Source organism: Anser cygnoides, chromosome 3 (assembly GCF_040182565.1).
Source record: "Anser cygnoides isolate HZ-2024a breed goose chromosome 3, Taihu_goose_T2T_genome, whole genome shotgun sequence".
NCBI classification, from domain to species: domain Eukaryota; kingdom Metazoa; phylum Chordata; class Aves; order Anseriformes; family Anatidae; genus Anser; species Anser cygnoides.
In genome coordinates, this window is record NC_089875.1 from 103,747,498 (window position 1) to 103,772,637 (window position 25,140).

General features: G+C 39.1%; 2 protein-coding genes across 3 annotated transcripts in view; one reads left to right on the forward strand and one right to left on the reverse strand.

Moving 5' to 3' along the window:
* Positions 1-25,140, forward strand: part of COLEC11 (collectin subfamily member 11) — a 334,707-nt gene that overhangs the window by 101,835 nt on the left and 207,732 nt on the right. The window lies entirely within an intron of this gene.
* The window catches only part of EIPR1 (EARP complex and GARP complex interacting protein 1), a 73,443-nt gene continuing 66,778 nt past the window's right edge, over positions 18,476-25,140 (reverse strand). For both annotated transcript variants that reach the window (XM_013172579.3, XM_013172578.3), the window contains one exon: positions 18,476-20,445. In XM_013172579.3, the coding sequence (XP_013028033.2) occupies positions 20,271-20,445 (175 nt within the window). In that variant the 3' untranslated portion in view covers positions 18,476-20,270. The remainder of the gene's footprint in view (positions 20,446-25,140) is intronic.

The following is a 25,140-nucleotide window of genomic DNA, read 5'->3' on the forward strand; positions in this document are numbered from 1 at the left end:
ACCCCAAAGAAGCAAAGTATCACTTACACAAAATAAGTAGTAACTTAAACACAAGTAAATTTTGTACATCAGTACATGTATGAAAACTTTCCACTACTGTATCTACTGCATTCTTTTCTGATGGATTGCCACAAGCATTTCCGGAGGCTAATGTAACACATCATAGTCATGTTATGTAGAAGACAGTAGAATTTGAGACATTTAACAATGGTGATCACCTTCAAAGTAGGACAGAACTTTGAGTAAACTCTTCTAGTGTTGTGGGTTTTTTTTTGTGTGAATACTGCAGATTTCTGTTAAGCACCAGCCTGAAACTAATAGCATACAAGGCACTAAAATCCCTTTTTTCCAAGAAAGGGAATCACATTCAGAGGACTGTCTCATAACTACAGCTGGGCAACTGAATTTGACCTTTGATTAATGCTATTCACCATTAGCACAAAATGCTGAGCACAAAAACAGTATCTTATTCCATCTTGATTAAGAATTTTTAAGACATAAAAAGTTCTCTACTTAATGTCTTCTGATGAGCACAGCAGATACACACATTGCTATTAAAAACTATAGTATTTAGCCAAATGTGTTGCTAAAAGATTTGAGTACATGAACAAAGAATTGCTAACACTGATCAGTATCATCCTTTCCTATACATATAGTGAACCAACGCTGAAAAATAGATTACAATGGTAGAACTGTACAAATACATTTTAGAGCAGCAGATCAGTGCTCAGATCAGTAACAAACACATAGTTATTTTCACTGTAACTTTTGATGGCCAAGGAAGCAGAGATTGGAGGGAGGAAGAGAGGGAAAGACTCTATTACCAATGTGGAGACCGACTTGGCTTGCTAAACAAAGAAGTGTTACTTCTTTTGTCTTGCTTTTCCAGCACTGTATCTCAATATGCTATAACACCTTCATTAAAAATAAATGAAGCCAGAGTGCCTGCTTAGACCGGTAGCACTAAGGAAGATCATCCAGAACTGCTACACAGAATTGATGCACTTTCTAATAGGACATGGCCTTTATGTGAGAAATTAGCTCCTACATGACACCACACCTCTTCCTTTTCCACCTTTTATGCACTGGTTCCATCTTTGTCACATACTGGCTTTTACACATACTGACTTTTGCAGGAACAAAACCAAGGTACTGAAGAGAACAGTGAAGTTCTTATCTCAGTGAGTTTTCGTTTATAAGCTTTTATTATTTAGTTGAATGAAACCTCTACAATTGTCCACGAATTCCCACACCTTCTTTGGAGTACTAGATATTCTCCAGAACTACTACTTCTTTATTCCTCACCTCCTACCTTCACCACTGGATTGTTCACATCCCAGGCAAGATCTTCAAAAGGTTTAAACCATATTATTGCTGATCAACAACATGGCTTCAATTTTACAAAGCACGCTATAATATAGACTTCTGTATAACATCTATGATTATTTGTCAACAATTAACGATGTCTAGAGCAGCTGAATGAAATACATTGCAAATATTAAATACCAACAGTCACCATCTTTATGGATGATTTCATTCCTTGTGCTCAGTTTATCATATTAAAACCTAACCAAATCTAGAAACTCTTGCACTTAAAAGAAAATGGGGTAACAGTTAGGAAAACATCTTTCTTGATGGAGTCAAATATTTCTCACTCAGACATCATAGCTCCCTAGAACTACATACTAAATACTTCTTAGAACACTGGTCTTCATTTGCTGGTGCTGGCAGTAAAAGTGGGGCAGAGTTTGATTTACAATATATCGTCAAATGATTCTATATGTTGAAAGACTGCTTATTATATTTAGATAATATTCTGTCTCTCCTGTGTAGTTAGCTTTTAATTTTTTTTTTGGTTCAGCACTGTATAACGGAAAAAATGTCCAAATGGTGATATGGGTCAGATTTTTCTGACATTCTCTTTTTGCAAAGTTCAGACAAGAATGAAACAATCTTGCAAAAGGAATCAATTTTAAGTATTTAAAACAAACAAAAAAGAAAACTTCCCTATCCATGGAATCATAAGCACATTCACAACCGGTGGGCAAACATCTCCTTAAAGGCTGACAGTGGCTTGGTATATCCCACTTTGATCTGGATTCTTTGGGGTTCCTTTTGTTTGCTAGGTGTTGGAAGCAAAGTTTACTCACATTGTTGAAACTTCAGGCATGCCTTTTTTCTTAAAAGCTGTAAACTTTTGTAAGGTGAGACATGTCAGCTTGTTTTGTTTCCATCCCTAACTGGTGTCCTTTTTAATCAGCTGGGGAAATGGTGTTCCCAGCTGTAGGCACAGCTCTGCATCCCATAGCAACACCTTCAGAGCTGGAGGAGACTGGGCTCAAGTGGGACCAAGCTGATATTGCATGTGCAGGGCAGTAGGCACATGGTCAGAGTACATCAGGAATCTGCAGAGTTTAGCAGTGTAGAAAGAACTGAATTTTGACTCCCAAGTCTGAGGTGCTGGTTATTGCTGTGAGGAAAGGTGGGAAAATGAGGAGCTAATTGAAAAGAGACAGAAGGCCCTTGGGTCAGGCTTGTTGCTCTGGATGCTGGACAGATGCGAAGGGTACAGGCAACGTCTCCACTTTTGATAACATCTGCCTCCCTCCTCTTAGTGAAAATGGCCTTGCCCCAACCCAGCTTCTACTCCCACGAAGAAGTGAAGCAGGCCTGGCTTTTGGGGGCCTGGGACTACACAAAGGTGCCAGCAGCCCTAAGCTGTTTTGCCACCCTCAGCAGACAGCTGCCTCGCAACCACGTCTGCCCGCGCCAGGCCTTGGGTCCGGGCTGCTCTAAAGTGCCAGAGCTCAGAATTCAGTAGCCACTTGCTGTGACAGCAAATGAAAGGATTGAGGCTGAGTACAGGCAGCTACAGCCTCTGCTAATGTTTAAGGCCGGAAGAGAGCATGTAATAAGTGCTAGCGGAAATCCTTCCTATCAGCTAGGGTGTAATTATATCACTCCATTTGACAATGTGACATAGAGGGGGCAATAAAATATCCATTTCACAGGGAGGCCAGTATGACATGGCCACTATGGATGGTTAGGCTACTTAATTTATGTTTCAGAACTCATCGGAATTCATTAAGTATTCCTTGCTATATTCAGCCTTGCTATAGATAGCTGCTTATAAACGTTATAAGAAATAAACACTTTAGGCACGGGCAATTTATTTCTTTCTTCACCCTGCCTAATTTTTGTGAAACTGTGTTCTAGAGTAACAACTGCAGTATCTAATTTCCAGAAAGCATGAAAACCGAAGACTTCAAACTGTTGCAGAATGGTAGTGTTGAAAATATGCTAGCAGAAGAATGAAAACAAACAAACAAAAAGAAAATGCTTAAGACACTGATGGTGCCCTAAACAGTGAAGATTAATGTTTTATGTTGTTTATATCTCTTTCAAGAATGCTTTCAAGAAAGCCACTTACCACACACTGTGCTTTTTGCATTTGAAAAATAATTAGTTGTGGGGTGGGATTTAAAAAAAAAAAGACAAACATTTCCTGAATTCTTACCAAGTGAGAAGGTAAACACATGAAGACTTGACTGGAACAAAATTGAATCCCTCACCTCTGAGCGCACTGCTTGCTGTCCTTTAAAAACAGGCTAACCCAGTGTGTAGTTCATTAGTATTCTAATTGTCAAGTAGTGCTCAGTGGTTGTCTCAGGCTGTCTGATTAAAAATTAAACAAAATTAATTTTTTTTTCCATTGCCAGATGCACTGAAGTATTTTTTCTTTTTAATTAAACTCCCTTCCAAACACTTAAGATCACATGTCATCACAGCAGAGCAGTAACTGACCATATATTGCAGGAGCAGATCATGGAAGGCTATTTAGTTCTGAATTACAGTGCAGAGGCTTTATTCTCACAACACACAGCTCTTCTGTTCATTTTAGTTGATCGTTGTGATTCCCCAAGGGTGAAAGAAAAACTGATGCGACTGTGATCGTATTCAGAGCATGGCAGTCAGCTCTACAACCAGCTATGGTGCACACAAGACAGCTTCAGTGCTTGCTTCCACCTCTGCTTTCTCTTGCACTAATGTCCAACGATTAACTAGACCTGCTTGCTCTGGGTAGGATCTTCTTGCTGACATGATCTTGGATGCCAAACTGTCTGAGACGTTTAAAATTAACAGTGCCATCTAACTCTTCTCTTCCAGGTATAAATTGATCTAACATAAAAGTATACCAACAGGTGTTTCCCCTGAATCATCATGCTATTAGTAAGTAGCAGCAGGATGTAATGTTTCTATAGTGGTAAAAAGGATGACCTAGCACCTGAGCAGAATCCTCAAACCCTTGGGGTATCTCTTCAGAAACATCCACAGTTTGATTTAACTGAGAAAATCACTTAAACCAACTTATGTTCCTGCTTTTTCTTTGTTACAGTTGAATATTATGCAAATAAAATTAATCATATTACGTGTACAGACACTGCAGTTGTGGAAGACAAAACAGATTCTATATGCAGAATACCATGATTAACAGGCCCCAAAGCATTCCAAAGAGAAGAAAAAAAACACCACGAAATAGGTGTCATTTTAAACTTTGTCCAACCAGAATAACACATCAATCAGTTTGAACAAGGACAAGAGAAGAGTCGTGTTAAACTCAAGCTTTGCTGAAGATCAGACCATGCCCTCTTGTTTCATTCATGTTAAGTGTGCAGTCTGTGACACTAACTACAGTATTTGTAAAACCTCCCTAAAAGAAAGCAGCAAAAGCGGTGAACATGCAAAAAAGCTGTAGTGATAATGCCAAGGTTGTAGTAAAAAATGTGTCAAAAACTTCAGAAAATGTACTAAATGAGCTTATGTCAGTCTCTATTAAGACAGAACTACTTTTTCATTTCTAATCAGGCTCTCTTGCAAAGTAAGATCAAGTGCAAATACAAACCGTGCCAAAAACTTGATCAAGTTAATTCTTTTTATATTTTGGAAACATCATACTTAAAAAAAAAAAATGGTGGCAGCAAACCAGAGGTGAAGAATCAGGGAAATTTTTCTAATATAAAAATCAATTATGTCCTCCTCCAGAAATTATTGAGAGTTGTCAAATATTGCTATGAGATTCATCCTTCTTGCAACAAGGTGGCTTCTTCTTTCTCTCAAGCAGTTGTGGGGTACGTACCCAGAGATGCTAAGAGTTGGGTTCATTATCATTTTTAGATAACAGACAGCTGAGTTCTTCTTGCCCCCTGGAATTGTGGTCTCATTTGCGAGATTATGCATCAAAATTTAAAGACAAAGACTAAAAAAATAAGTTAAACCCTGAATTTGTTCTCCTGCAACAGGGACCATGTTCTCATGAAAAGCAAATTATTTGCAGCAGTGGACTGTTGCAGAGGGAGGGGAAAGCAAAAGAAAGAATTAAAAGAAACACGGAGGGCCCTTCAAAGTCACTGAATCTATAGACTTACATCAGATGGGGCCAGATGTCTGGATTAGCATGCATTTTCTAAAAATCAATTTATTATCCTTTCAAAGTGGATTTTAAAACTGTCAGACTTGTAATATTTTATAGTTAATTGTCACAGTCCTTCCTGTTTGAACACAGGAAGTGTTTAATGCCCATCAGCTTCAGCTATGGCCCACACAATCTGTAAAGGAACAGGATCAATAATATATTGTCGTAATACAAATTTCTCCCACTTTAGACTAGAAGAGAATAATAACACTAAGAAGCAACAGCTTAATTAAAAGAAAAAAATAAGGAGCTTGCTCCCTTCTCCACCTCGCCCCCCCCCCCCCCCCCCCCCCCCCCCCCGTATGAACTATCGTGTTTGAGCTCATTTTGAGTTAAGATTAATGGAATCACATGGCTGTATGTGCGGGATTTCTAGCTATCCTCCATGCTGGTAGAGGTTTCTGCTTTGTAATGGGGAAAAAAAATATCTGAAATCAAGTTCAGATCTCCCCCCACCCATGTCAAAGAAACTGAGTACCAAGAAAAACTGTCTTTTGGTGTACAGGATACTTAAGAATCATTTTCTAAAGTTTGATGAGACAACGTTAAGATTTTTGTTATGAAGCAATTATGAAGGAATTAAGTATTTTCTTTTTTAATATATTTGGTTGGGTACTCTTTTCCATTTAAACTGATAACCTAAATGATGATTCTTCGAAGATCAAACACAAGCCTACCTAATTTCATGGATTCACTGACTCTACAAAGTTCAAGCCTCAGCTCATATGCCATGGCAAAAAAGATACTTTTTTTTTTTTCAGAAATATACCCTAACAACTACTGAAGCAAAGGTTTCATCATTATTATCGAGTTTTGTAACAAGCTCACCTTGCTTGAGTTTTACTCACACAGTGATGGTAATTCTCATACATGTCCCAGGTAGAGTTATACAGTTTGATGTATACACACACACATTTAGTAAGTCTCTCAGCAATTATTTAAAATGTTGAGAAGGGCATAGCTCTAAGTAAGGAAATGGTTATTCATGGAGGTCAGATTGCAATTCTAGGGAAGATACACAATCACTGTACTACATCATACTACAGATGAATCCACCTGTACTTTATTCTCAAGGATAGGTCAGTAGAAATGCTTTAAGAGCATATGCAAGACCATGACCAGTTTCACGGGATCTGCCTTTTTTACTCACCTGTTGAGCTCTCAGCATTCCAGACTAAAGACTTCCCAAGGCAAAAGCTGAGTGGGGACTAGCAGTTACAAAAGCCACCTGTGAAATTACTGTCCATTAATATGTCTAAGTATTTTTTAATTCCTTTATTCCTTTGGTCTTCATTCCTCTAGTGGTGAGTTTTACCACATAATATGTGCTACAAGGCAAAGTACTTTTTGTTTTAAACTTGCTAACGGGACACCTGTAACTTCAGTATTGTAAGAGACAGGAAAAGATTGCTTGCTATTAAAACTACAGCGAATGTCTTGGTGTTTGGAGTTAAACCTTAGCTGCTCTACAAGCTTTTACGTCTAAGTGTTAGTATCTCCTAAGACCAAAATATTAATAGGTTTTGAAGTAAAAGCATTATTTTCTACAATGAAATAGCCTCAGTGCCTTTTAAAATATATATATATATATTCAGCAGCTTTAAACTTTCCCAATGTTATCACTAAACCTAAACACTGCGTAATCAGCAGCTGAGTAATGCAAAATACAGAATTCAACCATGCCAAAACTTAAGCTTCACCCAGCTGTGAGTTCATTCACCAGGCTGTGACTTTGCAAATTCTTTTTCATAAGGGGAAATAAAGTGAGCAGTGCTGGATTTGTAGGAAAGGGCACCTCTCGAGCATTACCATTTTTCACCAGAAACACCTACAGCTTCCCATTCCACCTCTAAAGGAAACTGCCTACACTGCGGAGGAAGAACCAAGAAATATTGGCCTGCCCTGATGTTAAATCATTATGGCTATGACAGGCATTCCTACACATGATGCATGTGTAGCTGCAAATAAGGTCACCGTGTTGTTCTCCTTGGCAGTTAACACTATGTGCTGAACATCTCAGCTTCCATTTTAAATTTACACTAGCTCCACTCCCTCAAAAAGTAGATGAAAAATCTGTGAAGTAATTAGATTTCTATGCCTAATTAGCAAAGACTTAATTTACCACTGGTATATTTCACCTTTCAGTGAGCTACTTTAGCAATGACTTTCAAATATCCAGAGCTTTCCAGACCACTGAGCTCCAAGCTGATTTACAAATTGTGGATATCATTATGTATTGTGACAGTAAGCAATACAATGCCCAGATTCAGAGGTAAGTTAGATGCAGGCTTCCCTTAGAACATTCACGTTTTGGAATAAAAATCAGAGCGGCTGGACTAACTTCCCACCAGCCCCGGAGCATGCACACACCAGGTCAGCACTGTGTGTGCAGTCCTGCATTGCTAGCAGCACGTGGGCTGCAGCACCAGCCTGGCACAGGTAACACCCTGGTGCTTCCCAGCCATGACAATTACTGTGAAAGCACAGCACACCTGGCAGTGTACACACACATTTCTGTCATCAGTTACAGTAAATCAGTATGGCACTGATAAAAGTAAATAGCAATGAGCTTATTTAGAACAGATAGCAGTCTGGTCTCTGAGAACATACCTCTGCTAATGACCCAAATTCATTTGAGCAAAGCAGTGCTGTACTTTCTAAAACATTATTAGTATTAGCTCAGTATTAGCTTGCCTGCATTTGGAGAATTAGGACTCATTCACTTTCTTACTGAGATATTAGGACCAAAAAAAAAAAAGACAGAATTCAGTAGGTACTATCACTAAACTGTCTTCAACCTTAACGTGCTGGAGAAAAAAAAAAAAAAAGATTATTTAAAAATCTCAGTATAAGACAGCATCTCTCATCATGGATGCTGGCCAAGTGCCTCCAATATTTTGAGAGTTAGTGCAGCCAGAGGCAAAAACAAACCCAGTAGTCACCAGGAGAATTTGTGGGGTTTCCCCTGGTAGCTTCCCATCCAAGTACTATGCATACTTTGTGAGATCTGATACTACATGTGGCAGGGCTGCTGCTAAGAGGGTCACCATGGGATTATTTTAATGTTCACTGAAATGGAAGCAATTTATTACATACTGCAGTAGCATCGCTTTCATTCAAATTATAAGACGTTGCAAGTAGCCTTTTAAATCTGCTTTGCCTTTCCCTCTGGTATCAGCTTACCTTCACGCTTCTTGGAAAGATGGTGCTCTGCGAAACAAGTGTCAGAGGTTATACTAAGAACAGAGCATTCAGTAAGCACACTGTTGACCTCCCGAAGCATGCAGGGTTAGTAACATACATCTGCATGCTTAAATTGGGTTTCCCCAATGGCCTAAGAATGGGATGCATCTGTGGAACAAGTTTTGCACTTACTTGAAAATTATCATAAAACATTTACATGATTTAATTAGATTATGTAAATGCTTCACTCCGATTTGAAGCTCTGAAAATCATAAAGTCATGCTCTAAATTATGCAAGTATTGAAAATGCTTTTCACAGCAGAAGCAAAAACACCAGTGAGACAGTCCTGCCGCATGCCCTTCTGCTGTTCTCGGCTCACCAGAAAAGACCACGCAGAATACATTACTGTAATCCCCGACTTTTTCCTATCAACATTTTCTGCATAGAACGTAGTTATTTTGTGCTCTAATTTCATACTGAGCCCCAGACCCAAACTTGATGTGGAAAGCATTTTCTGGTTTATATCCACATCCCAACAAAGCAGCAGATTTTCCATTATGCCCTCCCCACCGTTCTAAGGCAGAGCATGCGTTTCATAGCAGTAGATCTCGGCAAGGAGATTCAGTAACAGTGATTCATGGAAACATCTTCCTAACTGCACAACAGTGAAAAAGGGACATAAAATCTTAGCAACATATATGTTGAGTAAACTTACTTCTGCTATAAATTCACAGAACCATTAAGATTGGAAAAGACCTCCAAGATCATCTGGTCCAACCATTCTCCTACCACCAACATCACCCACTAAACCATGTCCCTAAGCACCACGTCCAACCTTTTCTTGAACACTCCCTGGGATGGCGACTCCACCACCTCCCTGGGCAACCCATTCCAATGCTTGACTGTTCTTTCTGAGAAGAAATATCTCCTAATTTCCAAACTAAACCTGTCCTGGCGCAACTGGAGGCCATTCCCTCTAGGCCTATCACTAGTTACCTGTGAGAAGAGGCCTGGATTGTGGCACTCACACAGTACTGAACACATCACTAAGAGATCCTACACCCCACAGGACAGTCTTCTAACTATACAAAACAGGCTTTTATACGGTCTACAGAAATAAGCTATTGCAGGTAGGGACAGTACCAAATTACTTGGAGACAAAGGAAGTACCGTGAGAGATGAAAGAAACCATCAAGAATTAATTGCAGGAATTAACATGTACTCATGGAAAAATCACAAAACTTGGGTAGCTGAATTTGAGTGGACTTCGACATTCAGCATATTCAATTAGCATTGTCATAGTGGGCTCTGAAACATGGTACTGGTTTACATTTGGGTCTCAAATCTTTACATGTAGTCAGACTGCTTCACCCCTAAATCCTACTGTTTGCCCAAATTCTGAATCCTCCCTTCCCCTTCTACAAAACGGAAGACCATGGACAGAATGAATAAATGCAATTAAAATAAACTTTAAGCACAGGGAAAAACAAACAAACAAAAAGACTAAAACACTTGAGTTCCAAGGGAAGGACACTTAGAGAATAAGAGCTTAGAGAAAGTAGAGAAAGACTCATTTCTTCCTATGTGAGCACAGGGCTGTTCTTCACCACAAGGTGAAAGGCACTATCCCAAGGCTCTTGAGCCACAGGTGACCAGACAATAGGTTAGAAGCAGGCCAGGTTGTGTTTCATGATCATCAGTATATCCATGCTGATATGAACTATCTGGGGTAATGCATATCTCTAGCATCAGCCTACGTCTCTGGCTCACCAGAGAATAAACCCATCCATTTTTAACTTACACAGACTAGGACGCTAGCAATGAAGACTGCTCTCTCTCTTCAACTCTGCCATTTATGGCACACTGCAAGGCTTTAGCTATGACTTCCAAGAAAGCTGAGGAGTTGTGATAAAAGCTGGTATGAAACTCTATAGAGAAAAGCCACACGAGATAAACATAAAATTGCAGACAGAGGGAATGCTGTTGCAGTGGGAAACATTAGCTGCTCAAGGACTCACCAGAGAAAAAACCACCAAAATGCAAATGTATGAAAGGTAGAAAATCCTAAAGGGGAAAACAGAGCTGGAAGATGGTAACTCTACAGCAGAAAATCCGTTCCATACAGCAAAGGACAAGCTTTCCCCAATCTGCTGACACCTTCCTGGCCAGCAAAATTCACTTCAGGTGTCTTACGGAACATGGGGAATATGCTAGTGCTAAACCTAGTATTTTGTTAAATTTTAGCCTTTATCCCACTTGCAAAGTTTCTTTGCACACTGTAAGATACCCAAACAGAGTAACAGTGACAGACAGAAGCCACTACCTTCCCCCACATAACCTTACCTGATCGCAGCTCTCACTGACTACAACAAATATCTTGTTCATGACCACAGGAAGATGTTTATCTGCAACACATTTGCTCTGCTTGATTCCTAAACTTGTTAGGCTGCCCTATTCTCTAATGACCTGAGTCAGTCATCACAGTGCTTTAACCTGTTCCCCTTCTTGAACAGGGCCCTTTATATTCAGTACTCTTTCTAGAACAATCCACTGATATCATCGTTCTTTTTTGTATACAGGGGAAAATTACAAAAGACAAATGATAAGCTCAGAGACAAATTTATGTTTAAATTCTAATATGTCACTCATCAGGGATGCACAGGAGCTCCCTTCGCTGTAGAGACAGAATTGATGCTGATCACCACTCCAAAAAAAAAAAAAATCACAAAACCCAGAAGTGAAATATTCATAACACTTGTCACCTGAAAATAATTTGCTACAAACAAATATAGCCAACTCCCTCTCCTCCCCCCAGATGAACAGTAAAGTGGTTATCAAACGCTAAATAATAAAACTCTCATTATCCTTCCCAACAGACATTATTCCACGACGCACAGAACCGTCTCAGACTCTGTCATGGGCCATACCAGAAGAGCCCGGGGTACTTACTCTCCAGTTCTGATGGGTCTTAAGTTAGCTCATAAGGCTGTCAAACAGGCCTGGCAGCAAAAATATGTTGCTTTTATTCCAGGTTCCACAATGTCTTTCCTGTGATAGGAATCCTTGAGATGGAGCTCCCAATCCAAAATTGCACCCTCCTGTGGTTACTGGAGAAAATAAATTGAGCACAGCTGACTGAAATTATTCTGATTCAATTATTTCATGAACACTTCAACTAACCACATTTATCAGCCTCCTAAACTCATAAATCATAGCAATCTCTGCTGGGAAATTCAAAATTGATGTGGCCCCGCCTGAATCAGAGAAGGCAGTAGGCACCTGACAGCCTTGAGGAACAGCCTTGTGTGAGTTGATTGGAATTTCTAGCAGTATTAATCTTAATAACCTCAGGTAGCTTCCTCCCTGCAGCCTATGTCTTTCTGCACAAGCAGTGAGGGAGGGAACAACGCAACAATTACTCCCTCATTCTCTCCTGCTGACTTTGTTTTCTGATGAATATGAACATGTCAGTCACGCTCAGGATTCATCCATAGCTCTTCTGAGCCTTCCGCAATGACCAGTCCAAAACCTGTAGAATTTAAATTGTCACTTGAGCCTTGAGGTATAGGACAAGAGAATAGAAACCTGAATACCTCCTGATAGAGCGGCACGAAGACTTTGAAAATAAAAGCAGCTTTTCCCTCTGTTTTAAAAGAAATGCCTGTAAACTGCAAGAGAAAGTTGTACAGGATTTAAGTGAGTTATTCAAACAATAGCATGGAAATATTCAAACAGTATTAACACTGAAAATAAATGATTAAAACATAGATCAGAATTATGCATCTATCTAGGAAACGGAATCCAAGTAACTGTCACTCACAACTGACAGGGTGGTCAGAACAGTTGTTGAAGCTCTCTGGTATTTGCTTTGCAAGGGATTAAACAGATCCCATTGTGAAGAAGCTTTTGTTTGTGCTTTTGCTAACAGACTTTCCTATAATAACGTATGTACCAGATTTTTCCCATTTTACTCAGATTAAATGAGATACCAAAAAAAAAGTAACAACCCTACAACTACAAAAAAAACAACAGCATCCAAGTATCTATGGCTCCATCTACCTACCAGTTGCTATCAGCAGACACATATGCAGCCAAGCCTAACTCCTGTAGTTGCAAGTAGGCATTATATAGCCCTTCTCATAGCAATAAAGAGACATTCTTAATTTAAGATGCTTTCCTCTTTGTGCTGTTATATCATTATTCTGAGTATCATAACCCTTTTTTTGGAAGCAGTTTTAGAGAGGCAACTTCTGCTTGATGTAATGAATGTGTATACTTGGACACAGCTGAAAGTACTCAAAAGTACTTGTGTTTTATCACACCAACTGCATATTGGAAAATAGGTCTTCTTGTTCACAATCTCTGGAAAATCAAGTTCCAGTTATTCTTCACTCACACACACCCTTTTTGATGTACAAAAGTCAAGGGATGGTTCATTGCTTTCTTTAGTGGAAGCTTTTTTCCATGGTCAGAAACCGAAGAGAACACTTTTTTTCCCCCCCTCTCTTCATGTGTGTTCAAAGACAAGTTAAATATACCATCAAATACTAAATTCAATCTATCTTGTTTAGAAAAGAAAGGTGTACGGGAAATTTTACAAATATTAATTGTGGTTATTCTGTGGAACACAATGCACAAACCACACTTTCCTGCATAGATGTGATAACTTCATTTCTGATACATTCGTTAGTATTTTTGATTGATGCCTTAAACAAAAATCAAAATAGAAACAAATAAAATTTGTGGTTTTTTTGGCTAAAATTTCCTCACTCCAACATTTCCTTGTCCAACTCCCTGCACTGCTGTTCCGCATTGTTCCAAATATCTATACCATTTCTGCAGTTTTCAAGTCTTCCTCTTGCCTCAGTTGTCTGCAAATTTTTAGAAACTGGCAGAGGTTCAGAGAATTTGTCTGCCAAATCTATTACAACCCCAGGATTCAGCTCATCTAGACTTTCCCATTAGTATGTGGTATCACTGGATTTTCCAAGGTTTCCCATATTCTTCTAAATTCATTCTGTTTAAAAGCTTTTCCATAGTTCCTCCTGCCAAAATCCTGAACTCGGGGCAGAATCAGAATAAAAGGACAATTTGCTGAAAAGGTACACCAAAGGTCCTCCCTGCTCAGCCCAGCTGCTTGGCAGCTTTTGCTATAGCTCCAGGGCAACTGCAACCCACATATTTGTCATGCATCTCCACATGGGGAGCTTGGCTCCTGGATTTAGTAAGACTCATTCATCTCTTTTTCCCCAAAGCTATCTTCTCTGCTGCAGCACTAACACCCCTTTATGAAGTTGTGACTGGTAGAGCACCAAAAGAAAGGGGTCAGGATTTTCTCGAGAACACTCAATTTTTCAAGAACATCAAATTTTTCTCAAAATTCTTCTGCTGTAAGGTAAATTAGTGTGGAAGGAAGGATGAGCCTCAGATATTTTATCAGTTTAATCTAGTATCTTGAGTTTTTCTCATTAGGATACTCTCTGAAAGGATAAAACCCACAAATATAGCTAGTGTGACTCTGTGACTCAAGAAACAGCCAGCTTGAAATCTTCTTGGTAACCAGTGACAGGATGTGCAGGAATGGCACAAAGCTGCACCAGGGGAGGTTCAGACTGGACATCAGGAAAAACTTCTTTACTGTTAGGGTGGTCGAACACTGGAGCAGGCTTCCTAGCGAGGTGGTTGATGCCCCATACCTGTCAGTGTTCAAGAGGCTTTTGGACAATGCTCTCATTTCAGGGTTAGCCCTGAAGTGGACAGGCAGTTGGACTTGATCTTTGAAGGTCCCTTCCAACTGAACTATTCTATTCCATTCACTCCTGCCTTTCAGGGTACTACTGCTCAGGTTGATTAGCCCTTCTGATAACTTCTCACTGAAATGAACCACGACTGCTCACAAATGTAGTGGCAATCAGATCTCTACAAAAGAACAATGACCAGCTGAAATCCTAGCCCTTAAAACCTATCAGTTACGATGAATAACTTATGGGTCAATTTGTTTCTTTATGCCCTAACTTGTCAGCAGCTCTCCTGCAGGAACCATCTCCAATGCCAGAACTAAAACAGTTTAAATGTAAACCAGCAATTCTTCAGCACTTAAATCAATTAAGGCACAAAGGCTAATATGGAAGATTTTAAGGACCTTTTATATCATTCCTTTTTTTTTTTTTAAACTCCTTACCCCCATATCTTTCTCTTCATTTATTGTCAATTTCTTCTGTCTTTCCCATTTCTGTTTACCAAACTGATCTTTCCCTGATCTTGTCCTTTTCAATTTACTTTTCATTCTGTATTTGTCAGTTTTCCTTTTCCTGTTTCTTCTCCTTTGTCTTTTTCTCCAAATCTCTTTGTGTCATTTTTTTTTTTTTCACTTCACTAGTTCCTCACTGACCAGAGTGGCAGGTGGAATGAGCAGGAGCAATGTGCAAATTGTTCTGGAGAGTATCCATGGCTTCAAACTCACAGCTTCCTTTATAGGAAGGCTAGGCTTCCCTGAAAACTGATTTGCACTTTTCTGCCCGTCAGTTCACCTGCCATTCCAGAAACCATAGGCTTTCTGCAACCTCAGAACAGCTTTCATACCACAGGTTCCACCATAAAGCACCTTTAAACACTTTCGTTTATATCCCCTTCAAAAAGATGAAAACAAACAAACAACATAAAAAACCCTCGACATACACTGTGAAGGCAAATAGCAGTTCTATAGCATTATGAACTTGTATCCAATATTGATCTTAACAGTTATCATTACTCACTTCTCACTGCTGAATTAACGTCCATGACATAGCTACCTCACGGTATCACACCACACCAGACTATGGCCTTAAACAGCACAGCCTGACAATCTGAAACTGCAAGAATTTCAGTCTCAAATACTACAAGAGGTACCAGGCTGTAAAATCTGGAAATTTTAAAACACAAATACAGAGCTAATACTTTCTGCTGTCAGCTGGAAAATACAATGGTCAGGTAGCTTAATTCTTTGTAATGAACTATTCTCAACTAATTTTAGTGTTGAACGCAGTACAGATCATATGGCTTCTTACATCCATTCACCTTTGTGAAATGAAAAGGTAAAAGGTAAGAAGAATTGGTCTAGAACAAATGTCAAGTCTACACATGCCATCCAATACTTATTTTTCATCAATTCTAGTGTTGACAAGCAGTTCATTATCTTCCTGGGTTTCAGTGCAGGTCAGACTCATTTTAGCACTTACACCACAGGCAAAGTCTAGGAGGTCAGTACTGAGGGATGTTGCTTGATGTTTCCTGTTTGAAATTTAAGTTAGCATCCTTTTTAGTTAAAGTGAACCAAATATTGTTATTTCAAGCTTCTCATTAAATGGCCAAGACTTCTACTTACTTCATTTAGATCATGCACAAAACCTCTTTAAAAATATTATCAATTCCCTTCTCCTGTGGAGACATTCCATTTCTGTGGAATAAAAACACAACTTCACAAACATTTTTTTCTAATTCCATACATACCAGACTCATATACTGAATTGCTCACAAAGATTTTCAGCTCCAAATCTGGAATAAAACAAGTTTTTAGATGGCAACATTGATAGTCCGACATTTTTAAGGAATACCACAATATACTTTTTCAAAAGCAAAAATTACAGCCTGCAAAAACAAAAATACATTTAAGAGGTGTTTATTTGACAACGTAACAACCTTGTGCTTACCAATGCTGATATGTGACTGTATAGAACACCATTCTCTCTGAAACAAGGCGGGGATGGGAGATCAGTTGGACCATGAATTGAATTTCAGAAGAGGCAATGGAGTCCGCTTTACAGAAATCAGTTTACCTCCACAGTCTCACTGCCAAGAAGTGTTTCACAAAGTAGAAAATTTCCAGAAATAATACTAGGATTCTGTATGAATTTCAAATTTCAGCTGAGATGTGAAGGTTTTCTAGAATGTCCTAAAACACAGCTTATAACCAAAGCAAACAATTGTGAGAGAAATACACAAAAGTTGTATCAGACCCAGAGAATATACTATTTTTAAAAAATTTCTTTATTTATTGGCAAATAGCACATTTAGGGAAACAAGTAAAGCCCAAGCAAGCACATAGAGATTCTTTTCCAGTGTTCTTTGTAGTGTCCAGCAATTTGTGGTTCAAAAATAAAGGTAAGACCTCCAGCTCAGAAAATCCTTTTAAAAGACTTTAATGGATTCATCTTTCAACTGGTCCAGCTACTTTCAAGTCACATGAACTGTAACATTAATGAGATTTTTTTTTTTTCCTGGAAAGGAGTGGGGATAGGGGGCTGTGTTAAAAAGAAGTGCCAGAGCTCAACTGCACGCCTGTGAAGACCACCTCATTTTGTATACCTTGAGCCACCACCTGCAGATTCCATTTAATAATCTCTAGTTCTGGTATCAGAAAAGACAGAACAATCATTCCCTATTCATTCTCTCTCCTCTGCCACTTCTGATTTTATGGACTTTTATAATTCCCTCTCAACCATCTGCCTTTCAGTTTATTTAGTTATCCTCATACAGGTGTTGCATGCTATTCATCATTCCTGTCATCCTTCTGTGAAACCTTTCCCTGTTTCACTATATCACTTTTGAGATGGAAGAAACCAGAACTACACACAGCATTCAAGATGCATGTGAACCACTGATTTTTGAATATATATTACATAATGGATTAACAACACCTTATTTTCCTCTTTACTTGCTTTCTAGTAATTCTCAAGACTTCGGTTAAATTTTTTCCTACATCATGGTGATGTTTTTAAAGATCTATTATAACCCAAAAATCTCATTTCCAAGCTGTAACAGCAGTAACTGGGCACCACCAATGCATACATGTAAAATCAGTTTTCTTCCATATCCATTGCTTCCCATTTTCTGCACAGAATTTCATTTTATCATCCAGATACTCCATGCTGTAAAGCCCCTCCATAATTCTTCAGTCAGTCATCTTTACTACACTGAATATCACCTGGAAGCTTTGTCATATCTCTGTGCAGCCCTTTTTCCACAAAGGTCACGAATATACTGCAAAGCACAGGCCTAGGTAGAGATCCCAGACTTCACCGGTAATTTCTTCTAGTTATGAAATGTGATGATTTATTCCTGTATTCTATTTCCTATCTTTTAACCAGTTATTTAACCCTCTGAGGACCTTTCCTCTCATCTTACAGCAGCTTGCTTTCTCTAACAGCCTGAGATGGGACCTTGTCAAAAGCCTTCCCTTTCTGAAGGTCATTTTCGTGTTGCTGTGAGGGCTGTGCATGTAACTCAGATCCAGCTTTAGAGATAGCTGAAAATGATTAATACTTGACCCTTCCTGCTCTCTTGATTCTACTGTAACTCATTTCATTCGAATTTGATCTGCTACTCCTTCCCTTCCCAGTGTTCACCACCCTTTTATTCCCTGTTAGTGATACTATACGCATTTGACCGAACTAAACCAAAAGAAAGAGTATTTTTTGTTATTATTTGTTTGCAGCTAGAGCTTTTGAGCTCTCGTAAGCTCACAATATTAAAAGGAAATGCAGCTACATCAAAATTAGTCTGAAATCTGTCCCACATTTTATTACATGTTAAGATCAAACCAAATCCTACATATGGTTACGTAATTTCCTCTCACCTTCATACTACAAGCCACATATATTAAGAGACAATAAAATTTCATTAGACCTTTATTCCTAATGTGAATAAAGTTTTAAGAGTTCTGCTGCATACTAAAGAAATACCGCAGGGCTTTTTTTGAGGGGAAAAAAAAACCACAAGAGAAGTCCACAAAAAGCTGCAGCCCAACCAAGGATTTTGATATTCAGACAACTGAAGCACTATTGATTTGGAAATATAATTTTTTCTTACAGTATACATGTGAATAACTCACGCCTAATTACAGATTGAGACAATTCCGAATAGCACAAGTTTAAAATCTTAACACAGAAAAGCAGACCATCAGAATTTCCAATGAAGCATTCACTCTGGAGCAGACAGGCATCATTTTAACACAAACACAAACAATAATACAGATGATTTAATTAAATTAATTCCCTCTTATGAATTCTTCCAAACAAGCTTTTTTAACAAGCCAGGAATAGAATTCACCTTTTATCTTTTCTGGACATTTTGGTCTACAGCAGTCAGTGATGCTCTCAAAGCGTGTTCTCATAGCAGCAGCTGTGCATACACAACAAATCACATTTGGACATATTTCGATCCAGACAACGGATAAGGACAAGCAGAGGTGAGTAGCAGGCTGTCCCTCAACAGTAACTATAGCAACTGCAGAAAGCACAGGAAGAGGCTGGTATTGATCTTTCCATCCCATGTCCTTGCATTTCTTCTTCAGAGTGGTCTTCCACAATGCCACCACAACCAACACCATTTCACATACCCAAGTTCTCAAGACAATAGGAAATAATAGTGATGGAAAGACAACAGAATAATTACTGTTGTGTTTAGTTTAAGTACAGAAAGAAAAGGAGGCAGAATTTTCATCGTAACAGCAAGCTGGGGCTGTGGGGAGGTGTCAGTATGTTCAGGAATATTTTAATCACACCTTCCATCTATATTTCAAGTTTTTTGGGTATTCTTCTGCAGGGCAGCATCTGTCTGTTCTCAGCATTTGTGACAAGATAGTCACAATGCCTAGGTCACGTATTGTAAAGAATAAGATATAGCAAAGGATGTTTTGTGCTTACTTGAAAGCCTGCTACATTATACTAGAGAATGGCACATAGCCAAAAGGATAAGAGAGAGAGATTACTTACAAATATTAAGGAGATTTTCCAGGTTAACAATGGTGTAGCTCCAGAGTCCCTCAATATATACTACAAAAAAACTAAGTTCTATGAACATGGTATAAAACACACTACATGAGAATATAAGAGGTTTTGGTAAAGATGGATGTTATTTCTAATAGCAATATGTGGCACAAAAGTGCATTTTATCTGCAAATAACAAGATGGTACTTTGTTGATACTACTATAAAGGCAAGAAAGATACCTACTATAAGGTATGAAAAACATACTTTGATGGTTTCACTGTCATGATTAACATTTCTTCCTAGGATATGCAGAACAAGAGTAAAACTTTTAAAATACTAAATTGAATTAAGAAAACCTTTCAGATCATTCCCAACTGTGTTTTACAATAACTGAATAAGGAGACAGAATAGTTGGCAGAATGTAGTCCTTGCTAAGAACAGAAGTCTGCTTATATCAGAAAGATATGATACTATTCTTGGAGAGAAGTAGATCACTTCTAGTACATGCACCCTACATTGTCCCAGTCTTATATAGGTATAACTCCTCTGTAGTGTACTGCATCTGCATAAAGCTGAAGTAATAAAGCAGTAGTATGGAAAGGACCCGATATCTCCAGGAACTTTGCAATTCCCAATCTCAATGATTATAAAACAAACAAACAGAGACCACTAGCTAGCACAGGCTTTTCTAATGTATGCATCATATTTTTCCAAGGCAAATACAAAAGACAAAAGTGTCTACATTAGTACAGATTTTCTTAACAATATTTACGTTTAATAAAAATCAAAGTAGATCCTGAAAAAAATAATTAAATACCTACCAGTTGTGTACATCAAAATAACAACTCCATCATAATCCAAACAAATTATAACAGTATGTGATATTTAAGAGCTCTTGGAACCCTGTTAATAACAAGTCTCCCATCATAACTTAAAGAGGCAAATAGCCATGGGTCTGCTGAGGACCATTCAACTGCATATACACTATCTTCATGTTCTTCATAGGTAGCTATTACACTGTCCTGAAGGGGCTCTTTAATCCTAAAATTAAAAAAGAAAAGAAAAACAAAAAGTAAGGATCCACGAACAGACTTCATTTTAAAGTGTCACTAACACCTAGAGCGCAAGCTCGTATTTAAGGTCTATGAATGCAATAGTGTGGTCTGAAGAAGTATCATTCTGCACCTGGTATCTGTGTGTACTTATGTTTCAGATAACACAGCAGTCAAGCCAGTATAAAGATCCCATTTGTAGGGACTAAAGCATCCTTAATTCTCAACCTCAGTGTGGTTCCCTCTTAGCATCTCCACTGAGCATTTCTCTCTTCCTCTCCCTCTCATTATACTACAGGCATTTAAACATGTATTTTATCAACAAATTTTCTCTCACCGTGGTCCACCCTCTTTATTGTTAACTGAATTCTGTTAACTGAATTTATACGATTTATACCCACTCATTACGTGGGTGCAAGCAGGTAAGAAGTTTCAGTCATTAACAATGCAGTTTCTCCTGTGCTGCACTCCTGGACCCATCTAGAATAGGGGAAAGGAGATAGAGGCTAGGGGAAAGGGGAGAGAGGCATGCTTCCAAACACTTCCATTTTTCTCTCCCATTCCTTGCGTTATACCAACATCAAATCTACAATAAAACCTAGATTCTCATTTATTACTATATACTTCACCTCTCAAGTTCTCTCAAGTTCTTGGTCACCTACGTCATCACGAGACAAAGACTGATTCTCTTTTGCATTACAAGTATTTAAAAGCAGATTCAGGCTAGTCTTTAAATTCCAAACCACCTCCAAGAGTCACTGATTGTGCTCTGATAGGGGAAAACAGCCTTTCTTTGCCCCCAACTCACAGAGCCAATCCCTCCTTTAAGAGCAACACTGCAGTATGTTATTCTGTAGCTGCAGGGTGAGTTTACATAGGATGACCTTAGAGCTCTCTTCAGAGAATCATAGAACAGCTAAAGAACACCTAGTTCCACCTTAAAGATGCTCTAGTTCCAACCCCCTGCCATGGGTGGGGATGCCACCCACTAGACCAGGTTGCCCAGAGCCCCATCCAGCCTGGCCTTAAACACTTCCAGGGATGGGGCATCCTCAGCACCTCTGGGCAACCTGTTCCAGTGCCTCACCACCCTCAGGGTAAAAAATTTCCTCCCAACATCTAATCTAAATCTCCCCTCTTTTAATTTAAAACTGCTCCCCCTCATCCTATCGCTATTTGCCCATGTACAATGTCACACTACCCCCATAGAGGATTACCCATGTCTGCCTAGCAGGAATCAGCCAGCCTTTTAGAAGCATCCCCCTGCCTGCCCCAAAAAGGTAGGAGATGCAAGGTTCAGCCCTGCAGAAAGGAATTTGGGGGGGGTTTGGTCAACAGTAAGCTGAACATGAGCCAGCAGTGTGCCTTCGAGGCCAGGAGGGCCAACTGTACCCTGGGGTGCATCAGGCATGGCACTGCCAGCCGATCAAGGGAAGGGATGGTCTCACTCTGCTCTGCGCTGGTGCGGCCTCACGAGTAACTGTGTACAGTTTTGGGCACCACAGTATAAGAAAGATATAAAACTGTTACAGAGTGTCGAAAGGAGGGCAACAAAGATGGTGAAGGGTCTGGAGGGGAAAACGCAAGAGAAGCAAATGAAGGCACTTGGATTGTTCAACCCAGCGAAGCGGAGGCTGAGGGGAGGCCTCATGGCAGCCTGCAGCTCCCTCACAAGGGGAGCGGAGGGGCAGGCGCTGAGCTCTGCTCTCTGGGGACAGCGACAGGACCCGAGGGAACGGCATGGAGCTGGGACAGGGGAGGGTCAGGCTGGGTGTTAGGGAAAGGTTCTTCACTCTCTGAGAGGGTGGTCACTGGGACAGGCTCCCCAGGGCAGTGGTCACAGCACCGAATCTGCTGGAGTTCAAGAAGCATTTGGACAACACCCTCAGACACATGGTCTGATTTTTTGGATGGTCCTTTGGGGACCCAAGAGTTGGGCTTGATGATCCTTGATGGGCCAACAGAATCACAGAATAGCTGAGGTTGGAAAGGACCTCTGGAGATCACCTAGTCCAAACCCCCCCCCCGCCAAGCAGGATCACCAAGAGCACATTGCACAGGATGGCATCCAGGCAGGTTTTGAGATCTCCAGAGAAGGAGACTCCAAAACCTTTCTGGGCAACCTATTCCAGTGCTCTGTCACCCTCACAGTAAAGAAATTTGTGATATTCTATGATTCAAAACAGACCTCTGTTACGGCTGCAGTCCTCCCAACAAAAAGCAGAAGACAGAGAGCCTCGTGAACATCACTCAATCATTTAAACAGATACCGCTGCTACAGAAATGAAATGTTGTTATTGGCAGTCTTTGCCCTTTACTGCTTCTCTCTGAAAGCACGCGTTCCTACAATCACAAAGCGCACACAGCATTACACCTGAATTGCTTGCAGGATATCACTGGCCCACCTAGCCAGCCTAAACAGCTGTGAATCTCACATCACGATTAAAATTCAATTGACTTTAATGAATAAACCAAAAGCAGTCTGATAGCTTCAGATATTTAGTTTCAAGGACTAGTATCATTTACTTATGTTTAAGGCCAACTAACAAAAAGGGTCATAGCACAAACAACATACAGCCTCTGGTTAATTGCAGAGAGCAGAACTGTTTTGCAGTTCTCCCGAATACGCACTTTGCTACAAACCATCTAACAGCAGAGAGCTAATAAACATGCGTATATAGACACTTCATCTCCTGCAACATGTTTTTCTAACTTCCTGTTAACTGACATGCCTGGTTAAGTGAAAGTTGGTCATGTCCCCAGACAGCAATGTGCTTCATGCAGTGCTCACCCACTTATCCAGAACTCCATTATTCTGAAGGTTTCAAATGTCTCTCTGGAAAAGCAGGGGAGTAATGCATGGTGCACATTGCTGTCAGGGGACATGACCGACTTTCAGTTAACCAGGAGTCGCAGTTAACCAAAGGTTGGATAAACAAGGACAAATAAGCCTCTAACTTACACTATTCTCTGTATGCTCCAAGTTGTTTCAGTGTTTCATTTAAATAATACAGTTCATCTAATTTAATTTACAGAATTCAAAGGGGAATAATGAGTGCTCAAAAAAGAAAACCCTAGTACTAGATGAACTACTGCTTGGTATTTCCATTTATAACTACAATTTTTAACTATCTTATTGTTGTTTATATACTTCCATACTCAAGAAGAAAATTTCTTTTCTTCCACGAAAAGAAATTTTCACGTGATTCTTCAGGTCACATGAGTTTGTTTTTCAGTGTATTCTTGTTGTCATTATTTTTAAATAGGTTAGCTCTATAACAACATTTTTATAGACTACTTGTGCATAAGATTGGCATAATCTTGAAACCCGGAATATCTGATTGATAATCTGAGAAAATCCTTATGAAAGTGATCCATTGGGGTAAAAGAGCTAGATACTACAGAAGACGCATAGATGGAAAAAAAAAATCTCAGAATGACATGTATCTCAGGAACAATGCAAAAGATCTGAAAAACTGTCCACGGACATCCTTTACAAACACTATGAATGAAAAAAATAAAGCTCTTAAACTATGCAATCGGTAATTAACCCAAAAGGATTCTGTAAAGGGGAATAAAGAACAGAATATTTTGTGTATCTGAAAGATTATCCAAAACCAGAAGGAAAACAAGGCTTGTGTTTGTTTCCACCCCCCCCCCCCCCCCTTAGAGATCGATCACTTTACCCCACACTCAGAGACACCCAAGAAAACACCACAGAATCATCTGCATTGTGGCTATGTGAGCACTTTTTTGGTAGTCCAAGACTAGGCTGAATATACAATTTCCGACTCTGCATAAATGTAGGAGACTTAAAAGTTATTTGAGCCCCAGGGCTAAAATTATTTACTTTTTATGATTTTTTTTTTTACACAGTTTTTATAATTTTTAAAAAATCTATTAAGGAATCAGCTCAGACTTTACTAATCTCCTGAATATTAAATACAATTTGGTGAATGCAATATATATGCTTAGCAGCTATGACATTGACATTTATTTAACCACAGTAACAAGTACTTTTTAAAATATATTTATAAACAAGAATCTGATAAAAATCTGAAAAAATATATTGGCCACAGGAAATACCAGTGAAACACATACAAAACAACTTTTCTTAGCACATTAGTTTTCTAATCAGGTATTTTAATTACCTTTGTTTTTAACCAGTTGCTACAATTTTATTTCTCCTTAATGTACAGCAATTTCAGAGTGTAACACAATAGAACTGAGTGTATTTTTTCTAATATTCTATTTTATGTAGCAATAATTAAAAATACTAATACTATTCTGTCATGTGATTTATTCTCATCTCAGAAACCTTCTATTCTTTAAGTACCGACTCTTAATGAAAATTCACAGGTTATTTGCCTTCTTGGTCTATATGCATAACACCAGAGACAGAAGAGGAGGGCATTCAAATTGGACTGGTTATCAGGATAAAAAGAGCGGATCTTTGGCATATTTTGGAACAGGATGGGTCATTCAATTTCTTCCCAGTTAGAGAAGTTCAGAAACAGGAAGATTACCTGTACAGGGGAGAATATAAAGTAAACTTTCCTCCATACTACTTTAATATGTATAACTCAGGTTGTTGTCAAAACAGAGATTTCTGTTTTTACATAAAACTTGCTGGTTATAGGTGTGAAAATGCAGTCATGCTATAGCTAGATAAGTGTACTGAAGG